Source organism: Tachypleus tridentatus, chromosome 1, assembly GCF_004210375.1.
Source record: "Tachypleus tridentatus isolate NWPU-2018 chromosome 1, ASM421037v1, whole genome shotgun sequence".
NCBI lineage: Eukaryota > Metazoa > Arthropoda > Merostomata > Xiphosura > Limulidae > Tachypleus > Tachypleus tridentatus.
Genome location: NC_134825.1, coordinates 2001638 through 2029584, shown reverse-complemented (window position 1 = coordinate 2029584; position 27947 = coordinate 2001638). Strand labels below are relative to the sequence as shown.

The 27947-nt window shown below is 32.9% G+C and overlaps 2 protein-coding genes across 7 annotated transcripts in view; both read left to right on the top strand.

Moving 5' to 3' along the window:
- Positions 1-27947, top strand: part of LOC143229231 (prolyl 4-hydroxylase subunit alpha-2-like) — a 514682-nt gene that overhangs the window by 364386 nt on the left and 122349 nt on the right. The window lies entirely within an intron of this gene.
- LOC143229343 (uncharacterized) lies at positions 716-26001 on the top strand. 6 transcript variants are annotated; one of them, XM_076461665.1, is made up of 5 exons: positions 716-996; positions 3068-4553; positions 11834-12574; positions 18483-18675; positions 25421-26001. In XM_076461665.1, the coding sequence occupies exons 3-5, from the start codon at positions 11858-11860 to the stop codon at positions 25909-25911; spliced, it is 1401 nt and encodes a 466-aa protein (XP_076317780.1). In that variant the 5' UTR covers positions 716-996; positions 3068-4553; positions 11834-11857; the 3' UTR covers positions 25912-26001. The 6 variants fall into 6 exon arrangements, with proteins under 6 accessions (XP_076317780.1, XP_076318110.1, XP_076318021.1 ...); XM_076461995.1 differs by lacking the exons at positions 716-996; positions 3068-4553 and adding an exon at positions 7772-8807 and having other exon boundaries at positions 11834-12556; positions 18483-18657; XM_076461906.1 differs by lacking the exons at positions 716-996; positions 3068-4553 and adding an exon at positions 7795-8807 and having other exon boundaries at positions 11834-12556.

Here is a 27947-nt window from a genome sequence, read left to right as displayed (position 1 = left end):
CTTATTACGAATAAGTTTGTCATAGGAACATCTGCGTTTATCAGATCGAAGCGTTACTTTCCCACAGTTAATGGAATATCTTCAAACACGTTGACGAAAATCTTTTCTTTTCGTTTTTTTTGTTGTTTTTTTTTTTTACCAACGGGAAAACAGATGTGTGATATTTTTAGGTAAAACTATTAATTTTCTGTACCCAACGCAGAGAATCGAAGTTCTAAATTTGACGGCAGACTTAACGTTCCTCCACTGGCGTCATAGAACAGTGTAAAAATAACAAAATGCAAAATAGAATATAAAGTAGTGGCGAAAAACTCACCAAATTAAAAATAACAAACAACATAACACAGAACTTTATTGTTGAAACAATAAAACAATGTTTCGGGCAATAGTTCTTTATCAATGTGCAAATGTAACATTTCACAACGAAAATTTGTTTGCGTGGGTGGTTTTAATTATCTGTTTAATTATTTTAATAAATATATCGCTGATGTTTAAAAAATAAATAATTACCTTCGCTAGAAATTTTCAACACTTAACTGTACTAGGATTACATGAAAGTTTATATCATACACATAATTTCAAGTAACATGAAAAAAAAGATATATATTATTTTACTTTGGAAAAAATAATAATAGGGTACACCACCTTATACCCCATTGAAGAAGGTTTTTGTGGAGACTTTAGATTTACTAAAGCATATTAGTATTATGCACCCTAAAAATATATTTATAATTTTATATATTGTTTTTAGTGATCACTAGTACTATGTATTTTATTTAAGAATTTTAAAAAATAATATGATAAATCTTAGATGACATAGTGACAAATCTATATTAATTATACACTTGTGTTTTTTCATTTTATTTTCAGGGAGATTGACTGAGAAAATGGCTTGACTGTCGTGTAGGTCCTAAAGTAGGCCTTAATTTGGTAATCACAACTACTACTAGTGTCATCGTTAACTCCCGTCTTATGTGGGTTATGCTGTATATGGTGGTTAGATTCAAGTTTCAGTAATTATTTAACGTTAAATTAAACTAATGTCTGCAAATAGATTAGCAAAATTTAAACATACGTTACAACAAACCCCATACATGATTGTTATAACATTGACTAGTCGTGCTAGTAGTTTATAAAAATTCACAATAACTGAATAATGAAATATGAATAAGAATGAATTATGAAGGGTATTTTAAATTCCTCTGGATACGTGCTAAGGTGGATTGATGTCACTATATTAACCATGATGCCAATTAAGTTGTGAAACTTGTGTTATGTTTTTTCTCTGTGCAGCATGAATCAAGTTGTTAAGGAAATTCAACAGTGCTTGAAGTAAGAGACCAAAATCCACTGGTACTAGCTGAGTTCTGATGTCTTGCATTCCTTTTCTGTTGACCATTAGAGTAGAAACACAACTTAGTTTATTTGTTAACATACAATAAGTCTAATAATGTTAACAGTTTAGATGTTTGAAAGAGTTAGAAGTACACATGTTTTGAGTGCTTGTCAGTTTCATTAGCTATGTGTGAATAGCAAATAAAATAACCAGTTTTAATTGTTGTAAGGTGAACTTGTTTCTAAAGAATTCAGTGAAAAAATTTAGAATATCAGATAATTATTGAGTGTGTGGTATTCAAGAACACAAACATGAAAATACATGTTGACAGAAAATCATTTTAGCCTACTAAGGCAATCCTTTTACTTCCAAATAATCTCAAAGGACATTCATGAAAGTTAAGTGTGTAATATTTGAATCAGGTTGTAAAGTTGTAAAACAAGTTAAAAGGATTCTACTTTGAGTGATTATTAGAACATTATTAACAGTCTTGCAGTATTTGAGCCATGTACTTATTGAGTGTATTCTGGTATGCTATTATATATATGAAATAGTGGTAACTTTATTCCTAGATTTAAAACATTTGTTTTAAGAGATCACAGAAATATTAACTCATGAGTATTTCAAGCTTTAACTTGATTTATTGGTTTATTTTTTATCTGTAAGACTTTACCATTTCATTTAGTGCTGGTCTGTTAATGGTTTTGTACTCTTCAGGACTTGTATTCTTATTTCTAAATTTTTGAAAACTAAGAAATGTTTTTCTGTTTGTTCTTTGTAAAATAAATGGAAACTTAAAATATTTCAAAGTAAATTTGGTAAACATTAAGTTCCAAAATATGTTTATTAGATTTTTTTTATCATGGAAACCTCAGTTCAGTCAAATAACAAGTTCTGCATTTGGATAGACTGTTAATATTTTGGTGTAGTGTGTGGTACCCTATGATGATGTAACCATTTTACTCTCTCATTTTTAAGCTGAGTGTGTGTGTTTCAGTTTTGAGTTCACAGTTATAAGCATTGGCTGTCAAAATTTGTGAAAAATAACTTTTTTTTAAGCCCTTGCCATCTGTGTATTTAAATACAGACAAATAAAGCTATTCAAAATATGTTTTTGTTGCTTTATTAGATTTAGGAAACACTGTTATCTTATTTTTTCTCCAGATTATCTCTGTGGTATACAATGTGTATTGCTGCAAGTGGTTGAATATTTTGTGAGTGTTACACATGAACTGTTGGAATTATGCTAGAACTTTGGGAAAAGTAAAAACATTCCTTTGTTCTAATTAATTATGTATTGGTACTAATATGTTCACTGGCTTGATGTTTCACACATTAACACTCCTACGAAAAGACATTTTTAGTCCTGATTTCTCCAAGCTCGTTCCCCTGGCTGTGGTTTCGCTAGATAGTAGATAGGGACAGTGGGAATCTCGTTAATCCATTCATTAATGGATTTAAATGGCAATTTCATTTAAATACAAAATTATTAGCCTAATATTAATAACCTTTCAAGTTGCTCTGGGGCCTATTAGGCCCCACTTTTCGTAGGAGTGTTAACATGACAAATGGAATTACATGTCAGGATGTTACTTGTCTCCAAAGTTTAGTGGTATATTATTCTAGTGCTTTGAACAGTAAAAGTTGCTGAAATACACATATTTAAACTGATATTATTATTATTTGTTGTGTGGTAAAGTTCTTGTATGGAGTTGATGATGTTTATTACAGGTTATTCTGAAGCTACCAGTTCTGTTAGGGATAAAAGAATTTGGACACAACCAGAAGATACAGAATTGTCCAATAACAAGCAAGAGTTTATTTTATATCACAATCAGACTGATAATCCTTTTTTGAAGAAACGTCTGTGGACAGAAACAAACATGCAGAAGGCAATGAAGGCTGTTATTTCAAAAGAAATGTCATTGTCAAAGGCTGCTTCCTTTTTTAGGGTACCAGTCTCTACACTGTGGTATAGGGTGCATCCCAAAGAAAAAAAATTATAAGAACTTTCTCTGTTTAAGTGTGTTGCACCAGTTTGTGTTATCAGTATTTTATGAACAAATAAATTTATTGTGTAGCAGTTTTAAAAACATCTAGCAGCTGCTGTTGTGAACCAAGTGATGCTATTGGTTAAATAATGAGGGTAGAAAGAACCATGCAAGTGTAATGATTGATATTTACAGTAGTTGAACCAGTGAAGTTTAAATGTACTTTTATTATACTAGTTTTAAGGACATTTAGGCTTATTCATAATTATGTTTTATTAGAATTTTAATAAAAGGTTATAAAAATATAAAAATACCATTTAACAATGAAAATGATTTGTAAAAATGTTATTAGTGAGTCAGGTTTGTTTACTTTCATTGACTGAGAAGGAAGTGGTCTTCAGATCATCTATACACTTGTGGTCAGAACTGAAGGGGGTGTGAGGAAACCATTAGCACTGCTTAACAAGAGTTGAAAAAATTTGAGTAATTTCTTTCAAAATAAAACATTTTTGTTAAATCAGTTTATGTTTATGAACTTTACAGGTTTTAAAGTATTTTTAAACAATTAACTATAATAATACCACTTGCACAGATGTGTGTGCAAGTAGAAACATTTTAAATGCCATTTTAAACCACTCATTTTCACTAATCTCTTCACTTCCTTTGGGGTGATGTATTTATCACTGAAATAGTGGTTAGACTTAATCATGAAATGACTATAATTATCCTGTAATATTATTGAATGTATTTCCTTTATAATAGTTTTATGTATTTCTAACTAAAGATGGCCACTTTTCTGTTAAGATCGGTGCTCTAAAGAAGACTTCCAAAAGAACTTGCATCAGAGGATAATCATGTGTGTCATCAGAAGAGGTATGAAGATTGAAACTTTCCTTAGAGCAACTGGACTAACCCAACAGATTCTTGAAGATTATATATATAAATTAATTAGAACCAGAAAGACAAGATTTAGTAAAATATTTAATGAAAATCAAGAGGCCAGCTTAATCAAGTACAGAATTGAGCATCCACTAGCTAGACTTAAGGACCTTAAGAACTTTATCATACAGGACTCGAGTGTATTCTCAAATATAAATTCTATTTCCTTACCTACACTGCACCAAGTGCTAAAGCAATATGGACTTGTTAAGTCTGCTAGCAAGACGTTGGTACAGCTACAATTCTAGCAGGATGGACTTACTGAGTCTTCAGTACCTGTTCTCTTGGTAACATTCTTATGCCTTTCCATTTAATGTAGATTTTATACTTAAAAGCATCTACAAATAAAAGTGTTTTACAATGAATAAGTTTGGGCTTGGAACTAGGTTACTGAGTAATTAAATGTGCTTCATGAAGCTGTTTAGTGAGAGATGGCTTGAAATATTTCCGTATAGGTGAGAATACAAGAGAACGTTTTATTTCATATGGGTAAGATGTCATGAGAGTACCAAAATGAGGTAAGTAGTAGGTGTGTTAGAAATAGGTGTGAACAGAGATTTGTCGTGATTTTACGCGAGAAATTGTCTTTTTCATTATCACCCTTTTAATCTCCTGTGATTTTTTTTTGACGTTTAAATTGTTTCACTATCTTCAGCAAACTTTCGATCTTACTTTGTGGCCTTGTGATTATCTTTGAGATTAGTCAAAGTTCAATTTATTTTCATCAAAATAATTTTACTTCTGAAACAAGAGTTGAAATTTTTTGTATCGTTGAATAGTTTTTTTTTAATTATTTAGTAAAAGTAATTCCAGATCAGACGCACAACAATAACATATGTTAATTTATTTCTTCAGTAACGTTTGCTACAGTACAAACTATGTTGAATTGTAGGCCTAATTTCGCAAACGAACTTTTGAGCAGAAATTCGTTGACAAATGTGCGTATACCTAATTTACTTGAATACTTATCTGACTAATTGATTGACTAGTGACAAACATGCAGAACGATTAATTTACTCAATTTTCTGACAAACGGGCATTAGCGGTTTATCAGCGAAATTAATAAATTAGTACCATCTAACTGTAGAGCTTTCATCAGAGATATACATAAATTATTTAGCTCTATCCCAATTCTCACAGGCTAGGTGGATTAAGGCTTTCGACTGGTAATCTGAGGGTCGCAGGTTCGAACCCCGGTCGCACTAAATATGCTCGCCCTTTCAGCCGTGGGGGCGTTATAATGTGACACTCAATCCTACTATTCGATGGTAAAAGAGTAGCCCAAGAGTTGGCGGTGGGTGGTGATGACTAGCTGCCTTCTCCTCTAGTCTTACACTGCTAAATTAGTAGCCTTCGAGTAGCTTTGTGCGAAATTCAAAAACAAACAAACAATTCTCATATCCTCGCTGCTGTGGCATTTTGAAATTGGTTATGGCAAGAAATCGATCATTTTTCAAATAAATGTTGGTAAAATAATTGTTCAATCCTTTCCAAATCTACACATTTGGGTAACATCTCTATTTTCCCTTATACCCTGTTCAAAAACTTTTAAACATGTTGGGTAAGGCAGCTACCAATGCATCATAGTTATTAAGGTTCTCAACTGAAAGTTTAATAAATGTCATCAAAACTCATCCTTTCAAATGAGTATCAAGAAGAATAACTTGTTCACTATTTCATGGAATCCAGAAATGATTTTGAAGTGAATCTTGTAATACTTTTTACATAGCCTATTTATTGACTGGTCAGCCAAATTTTGGAGCTGGATTTGGTAGTATAATGGCTGTAAAAGACCAGAAAGGCTCTTGAATAACAGACTGTGCAGCAGTAGTGGTAACTGGTCTAGAATCAGGAGCGTAGATCCTGTGGGGATGGGGTATACATCCCCTCCTTCATTTTAGGTGGGGGGTATGGTGCATACAATCATCCCCCTACAGTTTGGTCTGTTGAATTGTTTTATTGCATCACAGGCCTAAAATTGTGTTTGTTCTCGTGTTCTTACCAATCGAATTACATAATTAGGCCTAGACGTAGGCTTTTTCAGTAGCCGAAATGTACATTTTTAATATAGGCGTGCTTCTCAGCTTTTCGATCTAAGCGATATTTCGTAAGTATCAGTCAGTAGGCCTAAGTATACATGCAAGTATCGTGGCAACAAGATTACTCTGTGACTGCATGTTTACAGCTTTCAGGTTCACATAATCAGAGATTACCAATTTGTAAATTGAACAGTCCACATAAGTGGTTGCAAAAATCATTCCCCCATCGGGTGTAAAAAATCTACGCCCCTGTCTAGAACAAATAAGTTGTTTTATTCTATGATCCATAGCAGCTGTTATTTTAGACGAGAACTTCTGATCCAATGTAGGAATAGGTGTGGGTGGTTTAATCTTTACTTTGAATAATTTGTTTGTCAAGTGTTTTATTCTGTAACTAACACGGTTCTCTACCTTGTTGATACCTTTTACTTCATATCTTTTCACTTTGCCCTTCTGTACATTTGACTCTGTTGATATATTTCTCCACCTTTGTTGTAATTCTTCTCTACGACCACTGTAGTTTCATCAGTATTTTCCTCAATCACATATTTATTATTGACTTTTAAATATTTCGTTTCTATTTTAACTCGTGTCTTAAATTCTTGTTCTCTTGTCTCTTTATTGTTTCTTTTTCAATTTTCTGTCTTTTTTTCTTGGTCTTCTTTTAATTTCCTGTTTTATTTTCATCTTCTGCCTCTTGATCTCGTTTTAACAATTTTATCATTTCAAGTGATGCTTCGATCTCGCTCTTTGACCTCATGGTCGCCATCTTTAAGAGTTAAAGTAATGCTGTTAAAACTTTATTCAGAATTCTTGTAACACTGGTTTTTTCGTTTGTAGGTCCTTTAAATTATTCACTGAACATAATTTAATTGTTACTTAACACTTCCAACCTTGGACACTTGTAACTCTTAGGTGGCCAAATGGTTAAGGCGCTCAATTCAGAGTCTAAGGGTCGCGGACTCGAATTTCCGTCACACCAAACATACTTGCCCTTTCAGTTGTGGTTGGCGTTAAATGTTATAGTCAATACCATTATTCGTTGGTAAAATACTAATCCAAATGTTTTATGCTGCTAAATTAGGTACGGCTAGCTTAAATAGCCCTCGTGAATCTTTGCGCGAAATTGAAAACAAATAACTATTGGGTCACATTTAGAAATAACACTAACTTCTTCACTCTAATGTGAAAAAAAGCAACTCAAAAAGTGCACTAGTTAAGAAAGATTCAAGTACTTTAAACATTAACAGATTATTTATATATGCAAAATACAATTTTCTATCTTTTACACTTTATTTTACGCGACTTGTATTTATGTTATGTTTTTGAGTTTGCTATAAAACTTAACATCCAATTTTTAAAACGTTCTAGACATATCAAACCTTTCGATCTTAACGTATCATTACGACCTGTATCTCCTTTCAGCTAAAAAGAAACTATATCATTAAAAGAATAGTTTACAACATATTTATTGAATAGTGATTGAGATTTCAATTACATGTTAAGTGTGCATGAATGATAATATTAGAGCTGAGATTAGTTGAATAAAGTTAATCAGCAAGTTATGTTTTTATCAATCGAATTTGCTTTTATTAAACGTGCTTCCAATAGGTCAGCCGAAGTCTGCAGGTTTACAATGCTAAAGTTTGAGTTTCGATAAGCATGTAGATAGATTGTGTAGGTTTTCGCTCAACTTCTGTTGAACTTTATTGGTGTTTTAAGTTAAATTTGATAAGTTTGTGAACTTGGTCCAACAACTTGAGTCAAAGTAAATGTAATTGGTATAAACGTTTTGAAGAAAGAAATCGTAATTGTTTATTGAACTTGATGTGTGAAATAAGTGTAAAGTAACCTCGCCCATCAATAGGATCAGTTCCATGCAGAAATTAAAACATATATAGTATTCAGATAATAAAAATATGTGAATTGGCTTCAACGATATCTTTATCGAATTTCTGAAATATAAGGGCTCGGCATGGCCAGGTGGTTAAGGTATTCGACTTGTAATGTGAGGGCCGCGGTTCAAATCCTCGTCACATCAAACATGCTCGCCCTTTTAATCTTAGGGGTGTTATAATTCGTCAGTCAATCCCATTATTCATTGGTAAAAGAGTAGCTCAAGAGTTGGCGGTGGGTGGTGATGACTAGTTGTCTTCCCTCTAGTCTTACACTGCTAAATTAGGGACGGCTAGTGCAAATAGCTCTCGTGTAGCTTTGCTTGAAATTCAAAAACAAACTCTTCTAAACTATGTCAAGAATTACTACTACCCACTTTTTATCAGTAACATTGCTCTAAGAGATTTGTCTTAGTATTCAATATTTCATTCTCTTCTTCCTCTTAAACTGAAATCCAAACCGAAGCATTTGATTCTGGTTTTATTGTCTTTTTTTTTTTGTATTATCATTAACGGCCCCTAAATGGAAACAATTTTGCTGTTGCGAGACCATCTAAGTGTACGCGCATATTGAAATAGTAATATAAAGACGTTTCTGTTTTATCACGTAAGTTTATAGCTTCAGATTCAAATGTTAGATCTGGGAATTATAAATACAATGTTGTCGTAGAGGCTCTGCTTATTGTAGTTTGAACCTTATGCATTTAAATAAATTAATTTTTGTTTTATTAATTTGGTTATTTACTGTGGGGTAAAAAATGATGAACATGAGTGAGCTTTGTCAAAAACATTTTTCACTGTATAATGTACCCTTCCTATCATCTTGTCATTACCAATCACAGTATGTGTTGTTAGAGGGTAACTTTAAAGTATTGCTGTTAATTAGTATTTTGTAATTACCAGAGATCATCCAATTCATTGACATGTATATGACGTTATTTAACTTATAATGAATACCAGTATCGTGTTCCCAAAAGGCCTCTAATTTCTAATACTAGTACTAAAAAGTTATAGAAGGGCCTTATAGTCCAAAGTAAATTAACTGTTTATCATTAAATCATTTTTCTATCATTTCTTGAAAACGTTCAGTTTGTATATAGTATTAGAATTAGCAGTACTCAGTTTACTGAAGGTTTTAGTATTCTACTGTAGTTAATAATAGTTTGTTGAGTCAATAGAGATGTAACATCAGTGCTACACAGATGATTAAGTATTTGAGTCGAGAACATTTATGTAAAGTTAAAATTAATACATCTCACGTGAAACTGTGAAGTTATGTTTTGTTTATTAGAAATTTGTCAGTATTGAAGGTATTTACGTTTATAGGTATTTTAATATTAACAGTTTTGAATTGTTTTTATTTGAAGACTAACCCTTTATTGATGATCTTGGACATTGTAACCATGAAATTATATATCATTATAATTTTCGGTGTACCAAGTTAGTGTACATTCAAGAAATATGCAAAGAAACATTCAAGAAATGTTTTGTAAACATTATAAGTATTTTTTTGCAGAAAATTAATATAGGAATAAAACATTTTGTAAGTATTTAATGTTAGAGGTGATTTTGTTTTCATGGTAACATCAAAAATATTTATTTTAATCTTGTGTACTTTTATGCATAATTTCTAGAATGTCTTAAATAAATATCAAAAGTTTTTCAGTAAAACTTTCATTGCACAGTGAATTAAAAGTACAAAATGAAGTTAAAATATACCTTTTTTTTTTGTTCAACATTGGCTGCACGGTGTAAGAGTTATTATTTCTTAGCAGCTTCAAATCTCATAACTGTTTTCCAACTATTTTCATTTGAACTGTGTCTAACCAGTATGAAAAAGTAATATACTGCCAGATGAGAGAGTAAACAAATTATCTAGGTTAATTGAAGAGAGATCACAAAATTTTTCTTATAGATGTTTTTTATTGTTTAAGTTTGTTTGTTTTTTTACATAATGTAGTAAGTTACTAATTTTTGTTTTATTTTGTTGAAAGGTTTGAAACAAAGAATAAAGCATATAAATATTTAACTTTTTTCACTTGAGTGCATGATTAATAAACCTGTTTTGGTTGTTCAAAAATAACTACTGTTTTCAAACATACTTTTCAGAATACAAAAATATATTGGGCAATGATATGGGATGTCCCAATATGACTAATTTGTGTGGTTTCTTAAGTAATGTATAAGTAAGGTAAAACATGTTCTAATGCTGCTTAGAGCAATATTTCTGTATAAACACGTCAAACGCTTCTCATATGAATAGTTAAACAAATCAAGTATCTGATTCAATAAATTAGAATATGCTCTTTTTCTTGTGATTGAAAATATGTTTTAGAGAATTTTAGACACTCTAAAGACAGAAAACATGGAAGGGGCATATCATGTGGATTGAAAAGTATAGGAACATCTTAATGTTGTAAAAATATGAGGTAAAAAGTTTGAATCCTGGCTTGTCAGTATATGTAGTATATGTATTGAGTTGGTTGAATAATTTAAGGCTCATGTAAGGAACAAAAAAGTCTGTAAATTGAACTTCAGAGCATCACCCAACCATGTGGATCAGATTAAACATTTATTTAAATATTTACTTTTAAAACTAAGAAATAAAAATATATGAGCTTCACCACAGTGGTTCAGTGGTAAGTCTGAAGGTGTATAATGCTAAAGATTGGGTTTTGATACCTGTGGTGAAGACCATAAAGACAGCCCATTGTGTAACTTTGTGCTTAATTCTTACAAAAAAAAAAAAAAGACATATCAGGCCTGTATACAGAATATTTGAAAGGGGGTGGGTTTCACTTTGTAAAATCAAATGCCTAACACATTGTGCAAACCATGTTCTTGTAGTCTGGGACATTTGACTATTTTAAGCCACAAGATGCTAATTGCTTGTAAGAAGAATGTAGATTATGTATGAATACTAAACACCATAAGCACCTGTGCTACAATTATATAAGTGTAATTTTTTTCTTTTAACATCACAAAATATGGAGTTTGGCTGTACCTACCTCCATACATCCAATGTTTTTCCTTATGCTGGTGAGGTGTACTGTATTTTGTATGACATCACAATAAATTGATGGTTATTTTGAAACAGTTGTTTCATCATTCCATTTTGTTTTGTAGTAAAGATAATAATGTAGAATTTTAGTGCACATGTTTTGAGACACAAGGTGCTTCCAGTAAATTATTTTGCTTTTTATCAGAATTCACCTGGTTGTCTGGGAATGCAGAATTCAAAGCGTTGGTTAACATTAATTTTCAAGTTATTAATTACTGTGGTATACAATTCTTTATATTGATGAATCATGATCTGTTGATTGATATTTTGTATTACAATAAGATTAGTGATAATTTTGAACAAATCTTTTTGACTGGCTTTGTGTTTTTACTAATTTTCAATAAGAATATAGGTGTGTAATTCCTTATATAATGAAGCAAGATATTTCATATGACATTCAATCGCAATATGATTGATAATTTAAACAAGCCCTTTACTACATGTGGATTTTTTTCTTAATAAAACTCAGGGTATTTAAAGATTTTAAAGATTATCATCTGATTAAGTGTTCAGCCTTACACAGTTGGTATTAATGTGAGTTGATGTGTTTTTAACTGTATTTTTCTTTGTAGGTTCATGTTCACTTTTTACACAAAATGGGAAGCCAGCAATTTTGTTTGAAGTGGAACGACCACCATTCTAATGTATTTTCTTTCTTTGAAAACCTTTTTTTTCGAGGATTATTTGTTGATGTGACTTTAGTATGTGAAGGTATGAAGATCAAAGCACACAAGATGGTATTGTCTGCATGTAGTCCACTGTTTCAGAGTATTTTTGAAGAGAATCCTTGTAAGCATCCAGTTATCATAATGAAAGATATCAAGTATGTAGAGTTAAACAGTGTCCTCGACTTCATGTATCATGGTGAGGTGAATGTATCGCAAGATCAGTTGTCAGGATTGTTGAAAACTGCAAGAACACTGAAAGTAAGAGGACTGGCAGTTGATGGACAGGACGGTGCAGTCGTTGAAGAAGTGGTGACACAATACCAACCTCAGAAACAACAACTAATGCACGGTTTGACTCCTAAACGAAAACGAGTGAAGCCATGTCGAAGATCTGGATCTGATATTGCAAGTGACGATGATGCTACTCCTGTTAAAATACAAGAGACAAGTTCACCGGAAGTGTCGTGTTTAAGTGATCACAGTATAGACTTATCGGGGGGGTTGCCAAAGAAAGTTTATGAATCTTGCAAGACAGCAACTCAGGATACCTCAGGACTTTGTTCAACAGTAAATACAGAAACAAATAGCAAATCATCTCATGAGGAAAGTGTGGCTCAAGAGCAAAAGGTAGAGCATGCTACTGTGGTAAGGATGGCTGTCTGATCTGTATTACTAATTATAATTGCCATAAGACATTACTATTAGGCATATGTTATTTCCAAATACAGCATTCTTTATCTAAAAGGATTTTAAAGAATTAAAAAATTGTTTGGTGGTATTTCAGCCATACTATTTTCTTCACATCAATCCATGGGCTTACTGGTACACTAAAAATAGTTGTTGTAGTACTACTTGTACAGGGTGGCCCATAAGTCCCTACCCATCCTTATATCTTATGTATTCAGTGTATCTATGTGCTGTTTGTCATTCTCGCTGCATTATATTATGAGACGCCATGTTTTGTGAGACATTTTCATCAACATAGCAGGGGTTATTGTTCCAAATGTTGCAGTAACAGCTGCCTTCAACTCATCATTAGTATTATAAAGTTGTTTAGAGACAACATATGGATGGGTAGGGACTTACGGGCCACCCTGTATAAGCCATTTTTACAGAAACAGTTTTTATGGTGTGAACACCTTTTTACTGCTGGCAAAACATGGTCATAATTAATTATACTTGTTATAAAACATCAGTATTAAGCCTATATATGTATAATTTTTCAATATTACATTCTAAGTCTTATATCCAGTCATTAAGAGATTTGAAAAGTTTATGAAGTAAAATTTCAACCACACTTTGTTTGCCATATGCATTGTCAAGTTGTTGTTTCCACAGGACTTAAAATCTAAGCACTAGTATGAGTGCACTGGATTTTGAACAAAAGTGCAACACTAGCTTGACAAAGGTGGTTGTGGCACTGCTTAGAAGGGTAAGGTATTTGATTACTAATACATCATTGGCAGTTTTTGTCATGGTTTATAGCTGGAAGTGGTAATTACTGCAATTACTAAATAAATCATCAAAAATATTTTAAGAACATAAATCAACTTGAAAGTGACTAGAAATATAAAAGAAATTTCTCATCAACAATAATAAAAATTCAGTTCTAAGATTAAATGAAGTATTTTAAAAGTTTCTATCAATAAAAGTTTAGAAATTGCACAATATACAAGATTTTAGAAGTACTAAAGTTTTTTTTTTTTAAAGTTAAAATCTTTAGCTGGGTTTCTTGCATGATCTACCTTCACCTGTTTTTTTTTTTCTCAGCTTAGGGGTCTCTCCTGTTTCTCTCCTTTCTCTTGATTTTCTTCATATGTAATAAAAAAAAATAGTCCCATAGGTTTTAAGTTTTCTTGCCAGAACTTTCATTCAAATGATCCCCAATTTGTTTTGTTTATTTGACATTGTCCTTTTGAGGTGCTTGTCCTGTTGGTTAATACATCATCATAATTAGTTATGATATTATTGAAAGTGCTTTAGACGTGTGGTTCCAAGTTCATTGGTGATGGCTGACTGTAATTGTCTTTAGCAAAGTTTTTTCAGTTAAGTTTTATCTCTTTCCCCACTGAATGGGTATGTACAAACCTAAGTTTCTATGGCAAAATATCTTTATTTTTAACTAACAACAATAAATTAATTTATGAAAAAAAATTATAATTAAAGTTTGTTGCTTGGTGAAATATCTGACCACATGGTGAATTTTCAACAAGCATGACTGGGAGAGTGAAATGTGTATACAAGATTTAGTAGATCAAAATCTAATCTAAGTATTGAATTGATATATTTGTTGATTCAAATTCAATTCTGTACTACCATTTTTTGATACTACTGCCAGTAATGTATGTAACATTTTCATGTAAAAACTTTAATCTTGTTGAGTTTTTTCTCCTTCAGATAAAAAAAAAATACCACTGATTGAGGTTGAGCAACAAAGGAAATAAGGTGATTAATTGTAGCATTAAATGAAATGTAGATACAAAAAGAAAGAGCAAGAAATCAAGTTGCATAGAGTGTGATAAAGATGCTTGAGAGACCCATCATGACAAGACTTGGAACAAAATGTAAAAAAGAGCTCATACTGAAGTGCAACCATCTCCACCATTTAAGAGTGCTAGTGCTTTGGGAAAGACATGTTAGACAGGCACTGAAACCAGCCTTGCCACAAACAACAAAACATAAGAAATCTGTGTTTTGTAAACACTTTTCGACAAGTCCATTGATAGTAATGATTGATCATTCTCATGTACCAGGCCATATGAGAGGATGCCAAGGAGGTATTCAGTCACTGTATAAGGAGAAAGTTATCCTGGTTACTAAATTTTTTGACAAAGATGATATAAGCAGGAAAAAAAGATGTAGTCAGCATCAGAAAATAGGATGACTCTGAGGAAGAAGTATAAGTAAGGCATCTGACTTAATCTACCAAAGAGGTCTTTGCTCTTTTCTTTGAAGATTATGCTAATGCAAGTTTGCTGAGCTCTGAGCAAAACATGTAGTGTTGTTGCACTATGTTTGTATGTGCAAATACCTGTAATACTTCATCATTGCCAAAAATGCACTACAGAAGAGTTGTAATGACTTACTAATTTATTCTGTGGACTACCAGGATGTTTATTTGTAGTCCAACTGGAAGAAAATGTTTACTAAATCAGTTGTCAAAAGCTAAGATTTTCAAGGTTTCTAAACAACAGTTGATTCTTCAAATGCTGACTAGTCTGTTGTTGGTACATGGTATGTTTGGAAAAATGAAAGTGAGGAGAAACTGTGAGATGGTTGAAGAAGGTACTTAAGAAGATTTTTGAGACTACATTTTTCCTGATTCCCTAATTTATGGAACATTTCTTTGTAAATTGACAGCAAGCTGCTACATACCAGGAAGAGAGGGAGGTTGCTACATGTGCATTATCATTTGACGAATGTAAGAACTACTTCAGGTGGTTTACTCTAAGAACTATACCTGCATTTAACAAGACAAAGTTCAGAGTGCTTATTGAAAGCAAGAACAAGCTGGCCTTTCTATTGCAGCTCTTTGGTATTGTGGTAGGCTCTACTCCCAGGTTATTACTTCAGACAACTTGAATCATGCTAAGGAGATACTGCTAGAATACATCAGCTGTTTGCAAGATTATTTACCTACAACCATCAAGATAGTATTAATCTGGTCAGATGGGCCTGCATCACATGTCAAGAATTGCTACATAAATTATCTTCATTTTCTTTAAGAAAAGCATAATATCAAAATCCAGTGGAAATTTGTTTTGCCATCTCCCATGACAAGGGCCCAGAAGATGGCATGAGCAGTGCAGTGAAAATTCATGCTTGGATAGCTGTCAAAAGTCAGAAGGTGCTGTTTACTAACATAACATTCATTGTAAAGGCTGCAGCAAAACTGTCAAACTTTTTTATGATGTAGATGTGATTAACTGAGATTTTTGAGTGTAGCAAGTCGCTGAATCTATATGCGGTGTTTGTATATGCTTCTGCTCTGAAGGTTAATGTTGACACTGACAAAGTATGTAGCTATCAATCTGACAAACTCACTGCATTTGGAGGCAGGTGGGGCTGAAAGGGAGCACAAAAAGATCATTGAGATAAAAAAATTGATGTATAGCTGAGTACGCTGGAAATCTCTTTCCTGGTGAGATAACATCTGTCATTGGACAGAACTATGAGGTGAATGTGGTATTCAAGGCAGGTGGTTTTTGGATATGGCCAGTATATAATGACAGATTATTGTACTAAAATGACTGAATCAAAAAGAAGCTGGTTGTGTCAGTCCTCTTGTCTTATACAGCTGGTAGTAGGATAAATCTGGAATGATAACAACTAGAATTTATGCATGTCATTTTCCTTTAGTCATTCATGCTGAAACATTTGATTGTTACTTGCAGATATAAGGTGTGAATCATTTACCAATGTGTTTAAGTAGTGTTTGGTTCAAGTTTGCTAGATAAAAAGAGATGAAAACTAAATATAGATTAACAGTGAAATTAGACCAGAGTTTATATCTTCCATGTCATCAAATTGTGATATTCCAGTGGTGGAATTTCCAATAAAGAGAAGATGAACTGGAAAGTTGTCAAGAATCTTCCTAAAAATCCCTTACCACACAGAAGGGAGCTATAGGACTGAGTTAAACTTATTCAAAACTAAAAACTACAGGAATTATTGGAAAACAAAAATTCTTGTCTTCCAAGCCTAAATGCTCTCTGAAACTTAGAAGTTACTAACAAAACTACGATTGGTTCTTGAGAGATCAGTTAACCAATGGGCATAAGGATTATAGGTGAGTGCACCACGACCTTTTATCTGATTCAGTGGGAGAGATAGTTCAACTTGCAAATCAGATACAATGTTGTTGTTCCTGTAAGAGAGAGATTCAGAGAAATAAGCTTTAGCCTTCACCTAACTTTGGTTATCACTTAATGAAACTGACTTAGAATTTCATTGTGTCTGAAAGCGTAACTGTGAAAAAGAATATACATTTGAAAATTTTTGGTTTTAATTAAACATCTGAAAAAACATGTAATATCATTTGATTAAGTTTGGAAAATATATAACATACTATGTCCTTTTTGCTATAACATTAATGTGATATTCCCATTCAGTGATGTCGAGAAACCCACTTGTGGAGAAATTTATATGTAAAAATGGCTCGTTTGGGTTGAGAAAATATTTTACATAGAAGAGCAAACAACGTTTTGACCTTCTTTGATGACCGAAGAAGGTCGAAACGTTGTTCTCTCTTCTATGTAAAATATTTTCTCAACCCAAACGAGCCGTTTTTACATATAAAAATTGATATTCCCTTTGTTCATCATGTTATTGGTATTAATTGTAATAACAGGGAGTAAACTGCACATCTTACAAAGTTTCCTTTCTTTAATTTTGAAGGTTCAAAATTCTTCATGATCACAAATCATGATTAACAATATCTAGTTTGACTTGTCACAATGTGATGTATTTATTGTAATATACCAATAATCCTGTTATCATTAACTATTGACTAAAGCAAGCCACATATTTAGATCAGGACTGAAAATTAACTTAGTAGTGAATAGTTTAATGTTGAAACCAGGTGTTTCAAAATTTACCATAAAACAAAGATTTATCACATATAATTCTATTTTCTCTTTAAATACAGTTCTTCAGTTCACATAAATAACATAGTAATAGCATAAGAAATATGTAATAATGTTAAAGTAAAATGTATAAAACAGTTTTTGTTTCTTAAGTTAAATCATCAGTTCAAAATATTGGTGTTCACTTGCATTCTTAAGAAGGCTGGTATGGGTATCAAAATAAAGTACATAATGTTTTGACCTTCTTAGGTCATCTTCGGGTTACCTTTTGTTGAAATGTTGTTCTGTACTTTATTCTAATTAAAAGTTTTAATACCAGCTGTTTTGAGAATACATTTTCACTTCAAGTGGGTTTCTTGTCATCACGAATTACTCTGTGCCCACTTCTCTTTGAAGTAAGGTGATTAAAACATAACTGAGAGAAACAACAGGGAAACTAATCATCGTGCTTGAAGTTAACTTCATAGTAAAGAGGATTTAAAACTTGGTGGTTTATTCTTGTGCTTGTGTTTCAAAATGATACACTTCCAAGCTCTTTTGTTCTAAAATATTTTAACCTTTATATTGAATTTTGTAGTACCCGGCTATTAGAAGGAAGAAAGTTTTAAACCTTAAGGTTTTATTGACTATTATATGACACATATTAAGCTATTAATGAAGTTTAGTGCATATGGTCAGCTATTTATGGAGGTTAGCACATACAGTAAACTTTTTATGGAAGGTAGCACATGTTGTTGTTTTGATTTAAGCACAAAGCTGCACAATGGGCTATCTGTGCTCTGCCCACCACGGGTATCAAAACCCGGTTTTTAGCGTTGTAAGTCCGCAGACCTACTGCTGAGCCACTGGGGGGCAGGTAGCACATATAGCTTACTATATTTGTGGAGGCTAGCACATATAGTAAGCTATTAATTGAGGTTTGAGTACCCATCAATTTTACATTGACAAGAACATTTTGTGTTTTCTAGTTACCATGTGAAGAGTCCTCAACAGAGCCATCAGTTGCAGGTGGATCCACTTTCCCACTGAGCATGACATCTCGAGTTTGGGAACCAGAAACGACACAGTTGTCTTTACCTAGTAGTCGTCCAAGACATTCTTACAGTTCACATTCACTCGAAACACCTGCTGAACTTATGCCAGGTCCGTATCAACTTCCAGGTAGGACCAACCATTTAAGCCTAAGCACTCAAACAAAATCAGCATTTGTGATTATGGCTGGACAAGGAGAGAAGTAAAATGTTTCTTTATTCACAGAAATTATAATTTTGCGTCATTCTAATAAAGAATGTGCATACATTTTAACCATTATCATGAACACAAAACTGTCTTTACCTTGTGGTTTTTTGAACTTAAGGTTCATAATCCTTGAGAACTTCACTGTTTTTTAAATCAGTAATGGGTGTGTGGTGACCTTTGTTGTTTCATAGAGGCATTCTGAGAGAGTGAATAATTAACTTATACCATGTTCTAATTTGATTTATAAACTAAAAATACCATTTTATGGAAGGGTCTTGTTAAATAACACTTAATGAGAAAAGTGATATTTTTGGATACTTCAGTAAATACACATGGAATAGATAACTTTATTATATTTTAATTATTTGGTTTTTGGTTTCTTTTATTATCTAAAAGTCTTGGTACCAAACAGTACTTAACTGTTCAAAAACCTAATACATTGAATAACATCCCACTGATAACAGTATTGATCACACAGTGGACAGCATGGCTTTCATAATTTAGTGCATAGCACACTAGATGACAGTATTGGCAGGAGTGAATGATACAACACTGATAACAAACTGAATAACATACTATAGAACACACCAGATAACATGACATTCATAACAGGCTGGATAATAAATCACTAATAACACTTGATGACACTGATAAAACACTGGATGCAGATGGTAGTACAGAAAATTAAAGTGGTAACCCTCCGAAGTTTATCCTGTATTATCCCTTAGGATGACGACACTGATAAAACACTGGATGGCACAACACTGATTCACATTGGATGATACAGCACTGACAACACTGGAAGAGAAAGCACAGATAAAACATTGGCTGTCACAGCACTGATGACAGATTGGGTGGTCCAGCACACACAATACTTGAAACAACACTGGTATTGTATGACAGCACTGATACAACTCTGGATCACAACATTTGTAACAGTCTGGATGATAGCACTGTGGATCACTACATTCATAACAGTTTCGATGACAGCAATGATAACACTGGATTATAATGTTCATAACAGTCCAGATGGCTGCACTGATAGCATTGTGGGTCACAACATCCATAACAGTCTGGTTGATAGCTCTGATAACACTATGAGTTATGACATCCCTAACAATCTGGATGACAGCACAGATAACAATGTGGGTCACAACATCCATAACAGTCTGGTTGATAGCTCTGATAACACTATGAGTTATGACATCCCTAACAATCTGGATGACTGCACTAATAACAATGTGGGTCACAACATCCATAACAGTCTGGTTGATAGCTCTGATAACACTATGAGTTATGATATCCCTAACAATCTGGATGACTGCACTAATAACAATGTGGGTCACAACATTCATAACAGTCTGGTTGATAGCTCTGATAACACTGAGTTATGACATCCCTAACAATCTGATGACAGCACAGATAACAATGTGGGTCACAACATCCATAACAGTCTGGTTGATAGCTTTGATAACACTATGAGTTATGACATCCCTAATAACCTGGATGACGGATAAGGACTAAAGACTGCAGATATTAAAAAAACATTATTAGATAAAGTGAGAACTAATGGCTACAGGTAATGACATCACATGGTTTTAAGCTAAAATGTGAGTACTAATGATTAGAGGCAATAAAATAACATCATACAATTGGATATAAGAACTATAGATTTTTGTAAACAAATATGTGTAATTAGCATCATTGACGTTTTCACTCACAATGAGGACATTTATCTCAGAACTACTGAGTGAAGAAAAAAAACAAACCTACCAGACAGCAAGAGTGTTAGAGACATTGCCTTTTTACTTTCAACCAATGTTATTTACAACTATTTAAATGTTGTGTAAGCTTCTTTCAGGATAGACAGAGTATTGAATCTTTAGTTTTCAAGGACCACAGAGCCATATCTGTTAGAGATCTTGTGTGATCTCAAGTATAATCGTGGAACATAATGCGATATATCTACATACAGAACTCCAAAGCAGTTTGAGAAAAGAGGTGGTGTTGTAATCCCATGATATACAGCATTTTTTGTCCCATCTAGGATTCCGACAACAGTAATTTCTGTTACTCTTCTCTCTCCAGTTAAGGATTGATATTATGTATATATCTCAACAATGATTATGTTGTGTGGTAATGTACATAACTTTTATATTTAGCAAGGATGATATCATCTACATCAAACAGTAATGTATATCACTGTTTTCCTCAACTAGGACTACATCAAACAGTAATGTATATCACTGTTCTCCTCAACTAGGACTACATCAAACAGTAATGTGTATCACTGTTCTCCTCAACTAGGACTACATCAAACAGTAATGTGTATCACTGTTTTCCTCAACTAGGACTACATCAACACAGTAATGTGTATCACTGTTCTCCTCAACCAGAAGTACATCAACACAGTAATGTGTATCACTGTTTTCTTCAACTAGGACTACATCGAACAGTAATGTATATCACTGTTCTCCTCAACTAGGACTACATCAACACAGTAATGTGTATCACTGTTCTCCTCAACTAGGACTACATCAACACAGTAATGTGTATCACTGTTCTCCTCAACTAGGACTACATCAACACAGTAATGTGTATCACTGTTTTCCTCAACTAGGACTACATCGAACAGTAATGTGTATCACTGTTTTCCTCAACTAGGACTACATTGAACAGTAATGTGTATCACTGTTTTCTTCAACTAGGACTACATCGAACAGTAATGTGTATCACTGTTCTCCTCAACTAGGACTTTATCGAACAGTAATGTGTATCACTGTTTTCCTGAACTAGGGCTACATCAACACAGTAATGTATATCACTGTTTTCCTCAACTAGGACTACATCAAACAGTAATGTGTATCACTGTTTTCCTCAACTAGGACTACATCATCACTGTTCTCCTCAACTAGGACTACATCAAACAGTAATGTGTATCACTGTTCTCCTCAACTAGGACTACATCAAACAGTAATGTGTATCACTGTTTTCCTCAACTAGGACTACATCAACACAGTAATGTGTATCACTGTTTTCCTCAACTAGGACTACATCAAACAGTAATGTGTATCACTGTTTTCCTCAACTAGGACTACATCAAACAGTAATGTGTATCACTGTTTTCCTCAACTAGGACTACATCGAACAGTAATGTGTATCACTGTTTTCCTCAACTAGGACTACATCGAACAGTAATGTGTATCACTGTTTTCCTCAACTAGGACTACATCGAACAGTAATGTGTATCACTGTTTTCCTGAACTAGGGCTACATCAAACAGTAATGTATATCACTGTTTTCCTCAACTAGGACTACATCGAACAGTAATGTGTATCACTGTTTTCCTCAACTAGGACTACATCAAACAGTAATGTATATCACTGTTTTCCTCAACTAGGACTACATCAAACAGTAATGTGTATCACTGTTTTCCTCAACTAGGACTACATCAAACAGTAATGTGTATCACTGTTCTCCTCAACTAGGACTACATCAAACAGTAATGTGTATCACTGTTTTCCTCAACTAGGACTACATCAAACAGTAATGTGTATCACTGTTCTCCTCAACTAGGACTACATCAACACAGTAACGTGTATCAGTGTTCTCCTCAACTAGGTTTCAGATGGTTGTGTTTTGCTGTTGTCAGTACTTCTTTCTTGTATAAGTATATACTGCTATTTTTGGGCTAGGGGTTCTTCTACAGTAGGTGTCTGTGACTTGGTGATAAATTCAACAAGAAATGAACAGCATGCACTCCACTTGTTTACAAATATATACATTTATATATATACGAAACTAGTTAGACGTGCACAACAAATTCCTTAGACTATGGAGACATAGGGATATCATAAAGATTATATGATTCTCTTTTGTTTTGTCAAAAGTCCATTTAGGCCTATTCAGTTATTTTAGAATTTCAGTTGACTAACTGAAGTACCTTTCTACATTTCTGTCATACTAATATTCTGTGTATATTTCAGTTACAATTGTTGTGCAAGTTACTGCAGTCACATGCTACTATTCCAGTAATATTTTTTACTTCTTTCTTCATAATATCCTCTGTTCCCTTTGTCAAAATACATTTTGGTTGATTTAATTACTTTAGAACCAAACTTTAACAGAATAACTTATCTCCTTTTGTACTGTTAATTTTACTCTAACATATTAACTATTAGGCCTAACACAGTTAACTTCATGCCAAACATTTCTTTAACCATGACTTTATTTTCTTTTGCTATAATCTTTGTATTTTCCCACTTGTCTCACACTATCTATATGTTTATTACTGAATCATATGTTTGCTGTATTCTTGACATCATTAAGTTACAAACACAATTTCTAAAATCATCTGCTTTGACTGTTATAATAAACAAGAGCTAAACAATCATAAAATATTGATTCACAAAATTAATAATATGTATACCAAACAGTCTTATATCGTGACTTAAGGATTAATAATATACATACCAAACAGTCTTATATCGTGACTTGAGGATTAATAATATACATACCAAACAGTCTTATATCGTGACTTAAGGATTAATAATATACATACCAAACAATCTCCTATCGTGACTTAGGGATTAATAATATAATACCAAACAGTCTTATATCGTGACTTAAGGATTAATAATATACATACCAAACAGTCTTATATCGTGACTTAGGGATTAATAATATAATACGAAACAGTCTTATGTCGCGACTTAAGGATTAATAATATACATACCAAACAGTCTTATATCGTGACTTAAGGATTAATAATATACATACCAAACAATCTCATATCGTGACTTAAGGATTAATAATATACATACCAAACAGTCTTATATCGTGACTTAAGGATTAATAATATACGTACCAAACAGTCTTATATTGTGACTTAAGGATTAATAACATACATACCAAACAGTCTTATATCGTGACTTAAGGATTAATAACATACATACCAAACAGTCTTATATCGTGACTTAAGGATTAATAACATACATACCAAACAGTCTTATATCGTGACTTAAGGATTAATAATATACATACCAAACAGTCTTCTATATCGTGACTTAAGGATTAATAATATACATACCAAACAGTCTTCTATATCATGACTTAAGGATTAATAATATACATACCAAACAGTCTTTTATATCGTGACTTAAGGATTAATAATATACATATCAAACAGTCTTTTATATCGTGACTTAAGGATTAATAATATACATATCAAACAGTCTTATATCGTGACTTAAGGATTAATAATATACATATCAAACAGTCTTATATCATGACTTAAGGATTAATAATATACATACCAAACAGTCTTATATCGTGACTTAAGGATTAATAACATACATACCAAACAGTCTTATATCGTGACTTAAGGATTAATAACATACATACCAAACAGTCTTATATCGTGACTTAAGGATTAATAACATACATACCAAACAGTCAGACTTAAGGATTTAACATACATAGTCTTTTATATCGTGACTTAAGGATTAATAATATACATGCCAAACAGTCTTTTATATCGTGACTTAAGGATTAATAATGTACATACCAAACAGTCTTTTCTATCATGATTTAATAATGTACATACCAAACAGTCTTTTGTATCATGATTTAAGGATTAATAATATACGTGCCAAACAGTCTTATATATCTTGACTTAAGGATTAATAATATACATGCCAAACAGTCTTTTATATCATGACTTAAGGATTAATAATATACATGCCAAACAGTCTTTTATATCATGACTTAAGGATTAATAATGTACATACCAAACAGTCTTTTCTATCATGATTTAATAATGTACATACCAAACAGTCTTTTGTATCATGATTTAAGGATTAATAATATACGTGCCAAACAGTCTTTTATATCGTGACTTAAGGATTAATAATATATATACCAAACAATCTCATATTGTGACTTGAGGTTTAATAACATACATACCAAACAGTCTTATATCGTGACTTAAGGATTAATAACATACATACCAAACAGTCTTTTATATCGTGACTTAAGGATTAATAAGATACATTGCAAACAGTCTTTTATATCATGACTTATGGATTAATAATATACATGCCAAACAGTCTTTTATATCATGACTTAAGGATTAATAATATACATGCCAAACAGTCTTTTATATCATGACTTAAGGATTAATAATATACATGCCAAACAGTCTTTTATATCATGACTTAAGGATTAATAATATACATGCCAAACAGTCTTTTATATCGTGACTTAAGGATTAATAATGTACATACCAAACAGTCTTTTATATCATGATTTAATAATGTACATACCAAACAGTCTTTTATATCATGATTTAATAATGTACATACCAAACAGTCTTTTATATCATGATTTAAGGATTAATAATGTATGTGCCAAACAGTCTTATATATCGTGACTTAAGGATTAATAATATACATTGCAAACAGTCTTTTATATCATAACATAAGGATTACATTACATGATATGTGTCACTGTCTTCCTCTCTGAATATTACATCAAATGGCAACCTATAATTTGTGTTATGTTGCATGATACAGGTAATGTATAACATCTGTGTTATGCTGTAATCTATATGTAGTGTATAATGTATCCATAGTATGTTTTATATTCATAACATTATTCTCACCCTTAGACTGCTCACCTATGGATGGGTGTTTGAAGAAACACTCCGAGACATATCTGGAGAGAAGTCAGCCTGACAGAAATGATCTAGAACTAGTTGACAACTCTGAAAACTCCAGACCAGAAAATCTTACAGAGTCTGAAATTGGTATTCTCCTGGTTCGAAGCCACAACGTTCGACAATTCGCAGTTAATATAGCTAGAGCAATATTCTCTCAAGAAGAGATGAGAACATCTAACTGTAGGGGGGCCAGAGAGTTTCAGCAGTTAGATTTAGGAAAGTTGGCTTTTGTTCGAGAGACAGTTCTTAGGTACTACAATATTTCTCTCCAGGCTGCACCAGAAGTTTGGAAGCTCTGTTGTCAGAGTATTGATGCCCACTGTCGCCACGAAAGAAGATTGTATAAGAGAGCTGAAGCTAGTGCATATGATATTGGAACCTCAAGTAGTATTACAGAAGTTGAGGAAACGCAAGCAATTCCACGAGAAAATTATTCATAACATTCACACTGTGTACATGTGAAGTGTATGTTTTGGTCTGTAAATGGTTGAATATGATGAATTAAAAGCTGAACTTTCTCCAATAAGAAAGAGTTTATTTTCTCATTATAAAGATATATTTAACATGAAGGTCTTGAGTTTATCTGCATGTTACAAAAACATATTTACCCTATTGTTTGATATAGAAACTGGTACTTTGAGCAATGAAAGTCCAACTTATGACAACATGTTATATACCTTTTTTTTAAATAACTCTCCATCTCTTCCTTAAATTATAAAATATTAAACATTACTTACAATGCTATGCACTAATAAACTACACCACATTTATATAAGAAAGTACATATTGTTTGAAATGTGTTTTTATATTTTTAGCAGGAGTAACTATAGTACACATTAGTTCAGCTGTGTTTTTATGTCTTTGGCAGGAGTAAGTGTAGTACACATTAGTTGGGCTGTGTTCCTATGTCTTTAACAGGAGTAACAGAAGTACACATTTGTTGTGCTGTGTTCCTGTCTTTAACAGGAGTAACAGCAGTACACATTAGTTGTGCTGTGTTCCTGTCTTTAACAGGAGTAACAGTAGCACATATTAGTTGTGCTGTGTTCCTGTCTTTAACAGGAGTAACAGCAGTACACATTAGTTCTGCTGTGTTCCTGTCTTTAACAGGAGTAACAGTAGTACACATTAGTTGTGCTGTGTTCCTCTCTTAAACAGGAGTTACAGTAGTACACATTAGTTGTGCTGTGTTCCTATGTCTTTAACAAGAGTAACAGTAGTACACATTAGTTGTGCTGTGTTCCTATGTCTTTAACAGGAGTAACACTAGTACACATTAGTTGTGCTGTGTTCCTATGTCTTTAACAGGAGTAACACTAGTACACATTAGTTGTGCTGTGTTCCTATGTGTTTAACAGGAGTAACAGTAGTACACATTAGTTGTGCTGTGTTTTTATGTCTTTAGCAGGTATAACAGTAGTACACATTAGTTGTGTTGTGTTCCTGTCTTTAACAAGAGTAACAATAGTACACATTAGTTGTGCTGTGTGCCTCTCTTTAACAGGAGTAACAGTAGTACACATTAGTTGTGCTGTGTTCCTCTCTTTAACAGGAGTAACAGTAGTACACATTAGTTGTGCTGTGTTCCTCTCTTTAACAGGAGTAACAGTAGTACACATCAGTTGTGCTGTGTTCCTCTTTTGAACAAGAGTAACAGTAGTACACATTAGTTGTGCTGTGTTCCTGTCTTTAACAGGAGTAACAGTAGTACACATTAGTTGTGCTGTGTTCCTATGTCTTTAACAGGAGTAACAGTAGTACACATTAGTTGTGCTGTGTTCCTATGTGTTTAACAGGAGTAACAGTAGTACACATTAGTTGTGCTGTGTTCCTCTCTTTAACAGGAGTAACAGTAGTACACATTAGTTGTGCTGTGTTCCTGTCTTTAACAGGAGTAACAGTAGTACACATTAGTTGTGCTGTGTTCCTCTCTTTAACAGGAGTAACAGTAGTACACATTAGTTGTGCTGTGTTCCTGTCTTTAACAAGAGTAACAGTAGTACACATTAGTTGTGCTGTGTTCCTGTCTTTAACAGGAGTAACAGTAGTACACATTAGTTGTGCTGTGTTTTTATGTCTTTAACAGGAGTAACAGTAGTACACATTAGTTGTGCTGTGTTCCTGTCTTTAACAAGAGTAACAGTAGTACACATTAGTTGTGCTGTGTTCCTCTCTTTAACAGGAGTAACAGTAGTACACATTAGTTGTGCTGTGTTCCTGTCTTTAACAGGAGTAACAGTAGTACACATTAGTTGTGCTGTGTTCCTATGTCTTTAACAGGAGTAACAGTAGTACACATTAGTTGTGCTGTGTTCCTATGTCTTTAACAGGAGTAACAGTAGTACACATTAGTTGTGCTGTGTTCCTATGTCTTTAACAGGAGTAACAGTAGTACACATTAGTTGTGCTGTGTTCCTATGTCTTTAACAGGAGTAACAGTAGTACACATTAGTTGTGCTGTGTTCCTATGTCTTTA

Coding starts and splice junctions, on each gene's coding strand:
- LOC143229343 (XM_076461665.1), top strand. CDS start 11,858: ATGGGAAGCCAGCAATTTTGTTTGAAGTGGAACGACCACCATTCTAAT. Junction 12,575..18,482: donor AGGTAGAGCATGCTACTGTG/GTAAGGATGGCT, acceptor TGTGTTTTCTAG/TTACCATGTGAAGAGTCCTC. Junction 18,676..25,420: donor AGGTCCGTATCAACTTCCAG/GTAGGACCAACC, acceptor TCTCACCCTTAG/ACTGCTCACCTATGGATGGG.